This window comes from Zingiber officinale, chromosome 2B (genome assembly GCF_018446385.1).
Source record: "Zingiber officinale cultivar Zhangliang chromosome 2B, Zo_v1.1, whole genome shotgun sequence".
NCBI lineage: Eukaryota > Viridiplantae > Streptophyta > Magnoliopsida > Zingiberales > Zingiberaceae > Zingiber > Zingiber officinale.
The window spans coordinates 14,226,744-14,239,060 of NC_055989.1; the positions used below are offsets into that span (position 1 = coordinate 14,226,744).

The 12,317-nt window shown below is 40.4% G+C and overlaps 1 protein-coding gene and 1 long non-coding RNA gene across 2 annotated transcripts; both read right to left on the bottom strand.

Annotated features, from left to right (window-relative positions):
• Positions 1-1,930: 1,930 nt before the first annotated feature.
• On the bottom strand, positions 1,931-2,511 carry LOC122045357. Its single transcript, XR_006129974.1, has 2 exons — positions 2,285-2,511; positions 1,931-2,199 (listed from the first exon to the last, which is right to left on the bottom strand). It is a non-coding gene; the product is annotated as an uncharacterized LOC122045357 (long non-coding RNA).
• Positions 2,512-2,739: 228 nt separating this feature from the next.
• LOC122048162 lies at positions 2,740-3,755 on the bottom strand. Its single transcript, XM_042609758.1, has 2 exons — positions 2,960-3,755; positions 2,740-2,783 (listed from the first exon to the last, which is right to left on the bottom strand). Exons 1-2 carry the CDS (start codon positions 3,753-3,755, stop codon positions 2,740-2,742), a joined length of 840 nt encoding a protein of 279 aa, XP_042465692.1.
• Between the last annotated feature and the right edge of the window lie 8,562 nt (positions 3,756-12,317).

A 12,317-nucleotide genomic window follows, 5' to 3' on the forward strand; every position in this document is an offset into this window, starting at 1 on the left:
CTTCTCTGCCCGAAACCCACACTCCGGCGATTCCTCACCTCATCGACGCCAACGGCCATCTCCTCGCGCTACCGCCTCCTCTCCACTCTCCCTCCTTAGGCGTGGAATCTTCCTCCCTCTCCCTCTCAAGGTGTGGAGCCTCTTCCCCCTCACGCTGACTCCTCTCCCCTCTTTTGCCCGATCGATGTCGGTTATCTCAGATTCTCGGCGCGGACCACTCGAGCTCTGATCTGGCGGTTGTCTTTCCAGCCTAGTCGGGGACACCAAGAAATCGCCGGAAACCGAGCGCGTGAGCCGGTGACAGTAGGTTTCTTGAGCCTTTTGCCCTTTCTTTGCGATTTCTCTGATTCCCGATTCTTGGTTTTGGTTGGTCGCCATCTCTCCCGATTGATCGAGGTTGAAGCAGCTTGACCTCGTCGTCACCTCTTTCCCAATCGCAGTGGAGATTATCCAATGCTGAGGTCCGTGCCCTACTCATCCACCTTTGTTCCTCCTTGCCATTGGTCGAATAGCCATTGCGTCTTCACTGCCGATCCATCATCTGGTCGCTGTGAGCACAGGCGATGTTGCCCCTTTGATGGTGTCAATTCCAGCCGTCGGCGTTCCTTCTCTGCCCTGGCTCACTGCCATCATAGCATCTTGATTTCCTCTGAGAGGGATCATGGAGATTGTTCAGGGGTAAGTGCTTCTCGGTATGGATTAGTATAGTTGTGATTTCATATTTGTTTGGGGATATGAAGATTTGCTGATTGAATTATTGGGTCAACCGGTAGTAGCTTCACTGTGGCAAGTTTCTCCGTCCGTGGGTTTAACAACAGTGCCATCAGATTTGGATAAGTCATGGAGGTAATTTCCTATATGAATTGGATTCGATTTTAGTTGTGGAATAATTATGATTTGTGATATAGGGTGTTAGATTTGAAGACTATGTGATACTTTAGTTCCAGCCACAGTTTTCTAGCAGTGGGTGCTCTATCGGTGAGTTAACAACAAGTACACGGATATAGGTGAGTTTTTAAGTCGATTTTATATCTACTTTGGATTGGATTAGTTGATGATTAATGGGCGGTTGATCGATTGATGATGAATTATGTGAGTTGGGTTCAAGATGTGTTGATTGAACATTATTGGAATTATTGTTATGATGTTGGATAAAATTAGATTATTGTTTTGGAGGAGTTTTGGTGATGTATCATGCACAACCTAATCTAATTAGGTTATATTATGATTAAGGTTAGTTGGAGGATTAATCCATAATCATGTTTGATTAGGGTTATCCTAATTAGGTGGGGGGGAAGTTGTTTTGTTATTTACTTCATATGTAACTAGCTAAATACATTATATGATTGCAGGATTTTGGTTTGAGACGAGTGTCTCGACGAGGGATTTCCGGATCACGATCGACAGATTTAAGGCGGGTATTTCTTCCTTGGCTCTATGTAGATTTTCTTGTACTTAGTGCATGGTTATTGTTGGATGAATTAGGCTGCTTTATCTTATATCATGATCGGTTGTTGTTTTCCTGCATGATACTTATGCTTGACCCTTGTGATGATCTATTTAATTCATATACAGTCTCCACTCTTGATATCTATTCTGTTGTGATTACACGTGTAGAGTACGTCTTGTAGGGATTGTCGGGTTGTTGGTATTCCCATGCTGATTGAGTATATGATGTGGACTGTACATAGGTGGGTATGTGTTATAGGAGTCATCTTGTTGACCTTGCATTTACATGTGGTGTGTACATACGTATTTGTCATGTACTTTTGGAGGAGTTGTGTTGATTGTATGTTTGGAGCGGTGTTTTAAATTGCGTAGCGTTGGTTCATAGCGTTTTTGTCTTGTCATTGCGTAGCGTATAGCGCAAGCTTTTCGTGCACGTCAATGTTTAAATTTTAAAAAATAAAATATACTTATATAAGTAAAATAAAAATAACATAACCTAAAATTAATCATAATAATTCATTACATGTCAAAATATCCCATACCAACAATTTAAAAAGTCTTATAATTAAAACAACATAACTTAAAAATAATCAGTATCATCCAACTCTATATCACTATCATCATCAATAGTGTCTATGGTTGGAAATTTTCCACTATCAAAAGTTGGAATTACTCCATAATTTTCAGCATCAAGATGATTATCTTCCACATCAACAAGACTCAACCTTGCTTGTTTGTCTTTGCTTCCACCTATTATATAAGAGATACAACATTTAAGAATCAATTATAGATGAAGTAGATATAAATAAATAATTTGCATTTGCTTAGTGCTTACTTGAATTTTCAGCAACTCTTTTTTTTGAATTCGTAGGAGGAACTTCAACTATATCCTCAACATCTTCGACTCGCTTATCTGAGTCGAAAAGACTTTCAAAAGTAGCAGATGGCACACTCACAATAGGATCACTTTCAAATAATTCATCATCTTCAAGCCATTTAGTAGTTACGGGGAGAACTGGACCTTCTTTCTCAGTTATCCATTCATCATCTGAATTAATTTCATCAACTATAATGGGATCAATCTTGTCTCTCCTCCTAATACTTCTCTCCCTAAGCTTGAAGTTATATTTCACAAACACCAACGCATTCAACTTTGCATGTTCAAGCCTATTTCTCTTTTTTGTATGAATCTAATATTACAAAAAAGAAAACATATATATATAAAAATAAACAATGATATGAAAATTATAAAACAATTAAAATTCAAGTAGAGTTAGAAACTTAGAATACTCACCGATTCAAAAGTGCTCCAATTTCTTTCACATCCCGAAGCACTACAAGTGAGACCAAGCACTCGAATTGCAAATGTAGTAAGCTCGGGTGTCTTACTTCCAAAACGTTCCCACCACGAGACTAATAAGTAATAAAAAAAATTACAAGAATGTATATAATTTTAAAATATGAATGCTAGTATAATTTTACAAGAACGGTTACAAGAAGAAAATTTTACCCGGAGTTCGCAACATTCTTGTTCGTTTTGCTATTGGAGTTCCAAATTCTCCTTCAGCTTTATTATATAAGTCCAATTGGATGTCTGCTTTAAGACGATCATCAGAAGACAACATCCTATCCATGCAAGTATACAATCCATCTCTAACTTCATCACAATAAGAAAATCTTTCTTCATAACGCAATTGCGGATTCAAATAGTACTCGGCCGCGTGTAGAGGATGATGAAGTTGTGGAGTCCATCGTGAATCAATTTTTTTCCAAATGGGTTTGTATTTTCTGTCAACTCCCCCACAATTAAATTTTATTGTCTCTTTTGCCTTATCCATAAGTTCATAAATATATCCCATGGCCGATCTCTCCTCCGAATCAACTTCCCTTAACACACTTACAAGAGGAACAACACTCTTAACACAAAATGCAACATGTGGCCAAAAGTTGGGATCGTTAATAACAATTCTCTTCACGACCTTCCCCTGAGTTGTTTGAGATAGTGGTGAACTAACCCAATCTTCGGAAGCAAACATTTGTTCAAGTGGCCTTTTAACCTTATACATACTCTGAAGAGTGAGAAATGAAGTAGCAAAGCGAGTAACAACGGGACGGAGAATTTCTTTACCGTTTGTATACTTTCTCATTAAAGAAAGTATAGTCTCATGACCATAAAGGAACTTCACAACCATCTTAGCATGCTCAATTGTGTCAGAAAAAATCTTCAACTTTGCAATATCCTCCAACATTAGATCAATGCAATGCGCCGCACAAGGTGTCCACCAAATTCTATGTCTAGTCTCCATAATTTATTTCCCCGCCTTAATGCAATTCGAAGCATTATCCGTGACAATTTGAATTACATTTTCCTCTCCCACCTCATCAACAACATCATTAAGATATTTAAAGATCAATTCCCCATTTTTAATAGAATCTGATGCATCAATAGATTTCAAAAAGAAAGTGCCGGCGGGACTATTTACTAAAAAATTGATCAAACTTCTATTCTTTCCATCCGTCCAACCATCGGACATAATAGTGCATCCATATTTTTTCCATGCCTTTTTATGCTCCTCATATATTAGGTTGATGCCATCAACCTCAGCTTTAAGTATCCAAGTTCTTAACTCATGCATTGAAGGAGGCTTGAACCCTCTTCCATATTCCGCAATGCCCTCAACCATAGGCAGCCAATAAGGATCATTCACAACATTAAACGGAAGTGCGGCAGAGTAAATAAAATGACCAATTCTACGCTTCACATCAACCAACAAATCTTTTTTGTATGTCGAATTTAGGGTTGTTTGTCGAGGTTCGGAACTAACAAACCCATGAAGAGTACCTTTACCTTTTGATTCACCACTACCAGATCCAGAACATCCAATTGAATTTCCCCCTACACTTCCAACTTTCGATGATTGTGTACTCATACTTTGGGGACCTTCACCGATCTCTCGTAATAATTCAGTTTGTTTACTTTTAGATGCTCTAATTTTGTCAAGTGATTCTCTAATTTCTTTCTTAATATCATCCGGAACACTAACACAAGGTGCAACCCCTTTATGAGTTTGAGCTAAATGTTCCTTCAAGCGAGTAATCCCTCCATTCGATATATGATGACAAAATTTGCACCGAACAGATTTTTTCCCTTCATTTTGATAACAATACTTCCAACCAATATCTTTTATCTTTTTTGATAAATTCGTAGACATTGCAAATTCTAACTAGACAATCAAAATCCTAGAAAAAAAATCAGAATAATTAATTAATTAATTAGAAAAAAAAAAAATCAATCCAGGCATCGGATCGATCATTACATCGATCCAAGGAATTGGATCGATCAGTGATCGATTGAGATCCTTCTGTTCGATCAGAAAGGGTCTGGATCGATCCGGGCGTCTGGATCGATCCGGATCGATCCAGCGATCGATCCAGGGTCCGGATCGATCCAGCGACCGATCCAGATTTCGAACAGAAAGGATCTGGATCAGTCGCTGGATCGATCCAGATCCTTTCTGTTCGACCCTGGATCGATCGCTGGATCGATCCAGATGCCCGACTTCTGGAAATCGCGAAATCATTTTTGCTCCTTCGAGAAAAAAAAACGAGAAGGAAAACCTAAACGAAGAAAACGAAAGGAAGGAGAAAAGCTTACCTCCAATCGCTGTCCCTCGCCACCACTCACAGGTCACCGCTCGCTGCTCGCCGATCGCCGCCTGTCGCCTCTGCAGTCTGCCCTACCTTCGCCTCTGCCACAGTCACGATTCGACTCACCTTTGCCCTAGCTATTGGTCAGCAATTTGTAATTTTAGTGCCCGCTATGGGGCACTAGGGCATGATAGCGCACGCTATGTGCGCTATCGACGCTTTTGTCCTGAATAGCGTGGGCTATTCGGGACAATCGTGATTCAGCGAACGCTCTGCAGCGTTCGCTGGTCGTAGCGCGCTATTCGCCGCTATTGAATACACTGGTTTGGAGAATATACACATGTCCGTTGTGTTTTTATTGGAGGATACATGTTGATTGTACTTATATTTTTGTGTACATGTGTCTGGTGGGATTATTGGAGATTTGTGGTTGATTATACATGTGTAGCGGGTACATATGTTTGGTGGGATACGTGGAGGTATCATGACGATTATACTCATGTTGGAGGTATTTATGAGGTTTGGGGTTGTTGCATGGATGATGATTATATATATATATCATGTTCATCATTCATTGCATCTGATGACCATTGCCTCCCTTGTGGTGAGAGAGTCATCAGTTGGTTTAGTTTAGCACCTCACACTCGGCCACTCATGGGTAGTGGTAGTTGGAGTAGTTGCTGCTAGTCCTGTCGTGCCACCCGGTCACGAGGTTTAGTGAGATCCGGCGTTGTGAGCAGTCAGGGACCCTGATACTATGTAGCTAGATAGTTACTAGTGGACTGTCCGCCTCGACCACTATATAGTGGGCTGGAGGGTAGTACAGTCGTCACAGACCCAAGCCTCTCGGTCATACAGGGGTCGTGGTGTCTGGAGAGGTGGCGGGGGTGACCATGGAGCATGCATTCGCAGTTATTATTCTTGCATTTGATGCGCGGTGCATCTGCATTTGCATACATGCCTAGTAGATACTAGTTGCATGTGATTGTCGTTGTTGCATTTGATTGTCATACTGCATACATGTCATTTATTTTACATGTATATGCAGTCGTACTTATATTGCACAGGTGTCACGGGTATATCTGTTGCAGATCCGGTGAGTTTACTGATCATTGTACCATGTGTCGATTCCAGATTGGGTATGTATCTGTCATTATGTTAGTTGTGGTTTGTACAGTTTTTATGTCAGGTTATTATGTCAGGTATGTTCAGATGCATTGATTATGATAGTATGATCATGTTCTTATTCCCTACTGAGACTGTATACTTGTGATCTCCATGTTTGTTTATGGACCATGCACTATCTTATCTAGTACCCGCTGAGTTACCTATACTCACCACCACATGTATACATTTATGTTTTCAGGTAGCTTGTAGATGGTTGGTGTCGCTCGGAGTATCCTGTCTGCCGGGTCCTACATCACATCCGAAGACCGCGCTTGTTTTCTTTTGTATATCTTTTTATTATTTTTGGCATTGTATTTATGTGTAGCCATGTGGCTATCTTGTGGTTTTGGTGTTGTATTTGTGTTTAAGCCGTGTCGGCATGCATTGTATTTATTTGTGTTGTGTGGGCTTTCCTTCGTTTTTTTCCGCTATGTTTTAGTACAGCCGTGTGGGCTGTTTTATATATAACTGCGTGGTTGTAATTGTTTCATTCCAGCCGAGTGGGCTGTTATTATAACTGCGTGGTTGTGTATATAAATATTCCAGCCGCATGTGGCTGATGTATATTTTGTTTGTAGTGATGCTTCATATTGTCACCAGTACAGGGGAGATGTTGTCGGATTTTTGTCTGGCAGGAACTCCTTTGGGGGTGTGACAATTTAGTGGTATCAGAGCGGGTACGATACCTGTCTTGCTATGTGTTCTGGTTTTTCGAGATTTATCTGATACCAATTTAGTGGTATCAGAGCAGGTACGATGCCTGTTATTCGTGTTTTTGGATTTCGGGATTCGATTTTTGTTGATGTGACTTTGGGTTTTGGGATCAGGCAGCATCAGGACTTCTCCAAGCTATAGGAGGTATGTTTGCATATGATTATCATACATTTCTGTTGGTATATGTACTATTGTTCATGATAGTTTCTTAGGACATATGTTAGTACTCTTCTGTTAGTACTTGTCTATTTGTTTGTACCATGCATGTCATGTGTTGGGTCAATCACTGATCACGGTTGACCTACTGGAGATCAAGGATTACAGTCTCAGGGGATTCATCATATCATACTACCAGTAGTTTAGTGTCTATTACTACTAGTTGGTTGAGAGTTAGAGTCGTATACCAGTTTCGGTGATCATTAGTTGTGTAGTGGATGATATCTGTATACCCATGTTGACTTAGTTAGTAGAGTACCGGTTTACTCCTGTGAGGATTGATTTACTTGGTTAACTTGTGTAATTATGGTTTGACTTACTTTAGTCGGCTTCGTGCTCCTGTTAGTTCGGTCAGTAGAGGATTATTTTAGATTCTTTTTGGTTATGTCTGTAGAGGACCGAGGACTGATTTACCCTGGTTGACTTGTGTAGTTGGGTATCGATTTACCTTAGTTTCAGCAGTGGATGATTGGTTTACTCTTGTTGGATTGGATAGTAGTTGATCGATTTATTTTATTGGTCCGACTAGTAGGGGGCTGACTTACTCTATTTTTAGAGATTCCTATCTTTGGGATGTTTCATACTTGGTTAGATATTTTGACTTGTACCAGTTTAGAAAGGACTGAATTGGCCGTATACCATTATCGTCTTAGTCAGTCTATAGGATCGATGTATCCTATTCCATGGGAACTTTGACTATGGATTGTCTGTACCTGGTTGGGGGGCTTAGAAGGTACATTCAGATAGGATACCGCACGGTGTGGAAAAGTATAAAGCTACGTGCTTAACACTTTGAGATACAACCGTTACAAGGGTATACCTTGGAGAGTACATTCGGATATGATGATCTTCGAGGGGTAGAGCGTCGATTGACAGATATTTTGATCAGTTGTTTAGTGGTAGCGTTCCTCTATCTTTGTGTTCATTGCTTGATACTGGAGGTTACTGAACCTCAGATGGAGCGATCACAGTATGATGGGGGTACAAGACAATGGTTAGACGACTCAGCTAACATTGTCTCTATCAGGTGATTCAAGACCTTGACCACGTGATCATTTTACCATATATTATAGTCTATATCCCATATTAGAGGGTTTGACCTTTTATCGATATTTGTCGAGGGACATATATAGGATGATTATGAGGGTGGTGGAGATACTCTCTTGATAGGTAGACTCTTAGTCAGGAGATTGTGTGACCCTTTGACTTTGGATTGATATTCTTTTACTATGGATATTTGATTATCAGAAAGGATGAGATGATGAGATTTGACAGACTTTATGGATACATTTAGGTTGTTGGCAATAGGTGTTGAGGGTTGGATGCTTTTCTTTTACTCTATCTTTGTTTAGAGGACTATCTGGTATGATTGATTGATGTTGAGGATGATTAGAGTTTGGTGGATATTGGGAGATCAGATGTGGTGATATGTTATCTTTTGATGATCTATTAGTGGATATTTGATTTGATGATCTATTATTTAGTATTTGATGTAGATAGAGACATGAGGAGTAGCACTTATGTGATATTTATGGATTTGATGATTTGTAGTTGGTGATCCGATCACAGACTTGTTGTTGGGGATCCTACGATTGAGTGAGCCCGTTGTACGTATATTCTGAGACTTTGGTGTTACCATGTAGGTATAATGTGCCCTAGATGTTTCATGGACGATGTTGTGATATATTTCTGATCCGAGGAGGATCACGCACACTATCTTCGCATAGTTCTAGAGATGTTTCGACGGGAACATCTACATGTGAAGTTTAGTAGTGCGTATTGTAATTGTTTTCTGCAAGATTTCTAGGACACGTTGTGTTTGGTAGAGGATATCGGTGGATCTACAGGAGATAGAGGTGGTTATCAGTTGGGAGTAGGCGTAGTCGATACCGGAGATTCGCTGTTCCTTTTGTGGTCTGGCTGGATATTATCGGAGATTAGTTGAGGGTTTTCTCCAGCATTTATGCAGTTGACCGGATTGTCTAGGAAGGGTATGAAATTTTTCTGGATAGATGCCTGCGAGATCAGTGTAGATAGCTGCATCTGTCTTAGCGATGCTTTCTAGTGTAGACGGATTTGCACTCTACACAGATGTATCATACCTGGGGTTAGGTGCAGCTCCGATATAGCAAGAGCGGAGCAGTCTCATGCCAGTATACTGAATTATCGTGTGATGGGAATGAGATTATTTGATTTTCATGGGAGATTATGTGTGTTTCCGAGTCACTTCTTATCCGGGAGAAGTTACTGCAGGAAACACATTGATCTAGATTTGTGATACATGTTGTATAGAGATTTGGAGTGTTCTTATTGGTGGATTTTCATGAAGGAAGACATCGTGGATTTTGTAGCTTGATGTCTAGTATGTCAGCAAATGGAGGCTGAACATCGGAGATCAGTAGGATTGTCTTTGTTGATTTGGATACTAGAGTCGAGTTGGGAGCATGTTATGACGGATTTTGTTGTGGGATTACCCAAGACTCGGAGAGGATATAATGGTTTGGGTAATCATTGATTGGTTGATGACTTCACTTCCTAGTTATCTATTCGTAGGACGAATTCTTTTGGATTGAGTATTAGGGTTATACTGTAGAGAGATTATCGGACCTTATGGTATTTCTGAGTATTGTTTTGGATGGAGATCAGTGATTTTACATCATGGTTTTGACTGTGATTACAGCAGACTTTGGATTAGGAGCTTTGTTTTAGTATGAATTTTTGCCCTCAGATTGATGGATAGTTTGATCGCCCTATATAGATATTGGAGGATCTGATAATAATGGATTTTGGATTTCAGAGGTAGTTGATTTAGCCACAGTTGGTTAGACAGTAGTGTGGGAGTAGTGGAAGTAGCGAAAGTAGGGTGAGCTTATAACTCACAGAGACATCCTTTAGAGTTGGAGATTTGTTCATGATACTTGGATGGAGCGGTATATGAGTATGTTGTTTAGTTGTTACCCTTGGATGAGGATCCCTAAGTTGACTAGTAAATTTGGGGACCAAATTTTTATTAGTGGGGGAGAATGTAAGATACCATAAAATTAAATAATAAACGTTATTAGATGAAAAATCTTATTGGATTTTTCAAGAATTTTTAGAAATTTTTCGGGATTTAAATGGAGTCTGTATGACTCGTTTAGACGGGATGGATTCGAGGTACAGTGAAGGCCTGTTTGGAACACCATTTAAGTGGGAGTTGATTTGGGAATGAACTTAGAGTTTAATTAGTCTAACCTAAGTTTAAATCCCATCTCTTTATTTTCTTTCCCCGATTCATTTTCCTCCCTCGTCAACTTCTCTGCCCGAAACCCACACTCCGGCGATTCCTCACCTCATCGACGCCAACGGCCATCTCCTCGCGCTACCGCCTCCTCTCCACTCTCCCTCCTTAGGCGTGGAATCTTCCTCCCTCTCCCTCTCAAGGTGTGGAGCCTCTTCCCCCTCACGCTGACTCCTCTCCCCTCTTTAGCCCTATCGATGTCAGTTATCTCAGATTCTCGGCGCGGACCACTCGAGCTCTGATCTGGCGGTTGTCTTTCCAGCCTAGTCGGGGACACCAGGAAATCGCCGGAAACCGAGCGCGTGAGCCGGTAACAGTAGGTTTCTTGAGCCTTTTGCCCTTTCTTTGCGATTTCTCTGATTCCCGATTCTTGGTTTTGGTTGGTCGCCATCTCTCCCGATTGATCGAGGTTGAAGCAGCTTGACCTCGTCGTCACCTCTTTCCCAATCGCAATGGAGATTATCCAATGCTGAGGTCCGTGCCCTACTCATCCACCTTTGTTCCTCCTTGCCATTGGTCGAATAGCCATTGCGTCTTCACTGCCGATCCATCATCTGGTCGCTGTGAGCACAGGCGATGTTGCCCCTTTGATGGTGTCAATTCCAGCCGTCGGCGTTCCTTCTCTGCCCTGGCTCACTGCCATCATAGCATCTTGATTTCCTCTGAGAGGGATCATGGAGATTGTTCAGGGGTAAGTCCTTCTCGGTATGGATTAGTATAGTTGTGATTTCATATTTGTTTGGGGATATGAAGATTTGCTGATTGAATTATTGGGTCAGCCGGTAATAGCTTCGCTGTGGCAAGTTTCTCCGTCCGTGGGTTTAACAACAGTGCCATCAGATTTGGATAAGTCATGGAGGTAATTTCCTATATGAATTGGATTCGATTTTAGTTGTGGAATAATTATGATTTGTGATATAGGGTGTTAGATTTGAAGACTATGTGATACTTTAGTTCCAGCCACAGTTTTCTAGCAGTGGGTGCTCTATTGGTGTGTTAACAGCAAGTACACGGATATAGATGAGTTTTTAAGACGATTTTATATCTACTTTGGATTGGATTAGTTGATGATTAATGGACGGTTGATCGATTGATTATGAATTATGTGAGTTGAGTTCAAGATGTGTTGATTGAACATTATTGGAATTATTGTTATGATGTTGGATAAAATTAGATTATTGTTTTGGAGGAGTTTTGGTGATGTATCATGCACAACCTAATCTAATTAGGTTATATTATGATTAAGGTTAGTTGGAGGATTAATCCATAATCATGTTTGATTAGGGTTATCCTAATTAGGTGGGGGGAAAGTTGTTTAGTTATTTACTTCATATGTAACTAGCTAAATACATTATATGATTGCAGGACTTTGGTTTGAGACGAGTGTCTCGACGAGGGATTTCCGGATCACGATCGACAGATTTAAGGCGGGTATTTCTTCCTTGGCTCTATGTAGATTTTCTTGTACTTAGTGCATGGTTATTGTTGGATGAATTAGGCTGCTTTATCTTATATCATGATCGGTTGTTGTTTTCCTGCATGATACTTATGCTTGACCCTTGTGATGATCTATTTAATTCATATACAGTCTCCACTCTTGATATCTATTCTGTTGTGATTACACGTGTAGAGTACGTCTTGTAGGGATTGTCGGGTTGTTGGTATTCCCATGCTGATTGAGTATATGATGTGGACTGTACATAGGTGGGTATGTGTTATAGGAGTCATCTTGTTGACCTTGCATTTACATGTGGTGTGTACATACGTATTTGTCATGTACTTTTGGAGGAGTTGTGTTGATTGTATGTTTGGAGTATATACACATGTCCGTTGTGTTTTTATT

Coding starts and splice junctions, on each gene's coding strand:
- LOC122048162 (XM_042609758.1), bottom strand. CDS start 3,755: ATGGAGACTAGACATAGAATTTGGTGGACACCTTGTGCGGCGCATTGC. Junction 2,784..2,959: donor AAGAATGTTGCGAACTCCGG/GTAAAATTTTCT, acceptor TCTCACTTGTAG/TGCTTCGGGATGTGAAAGAA.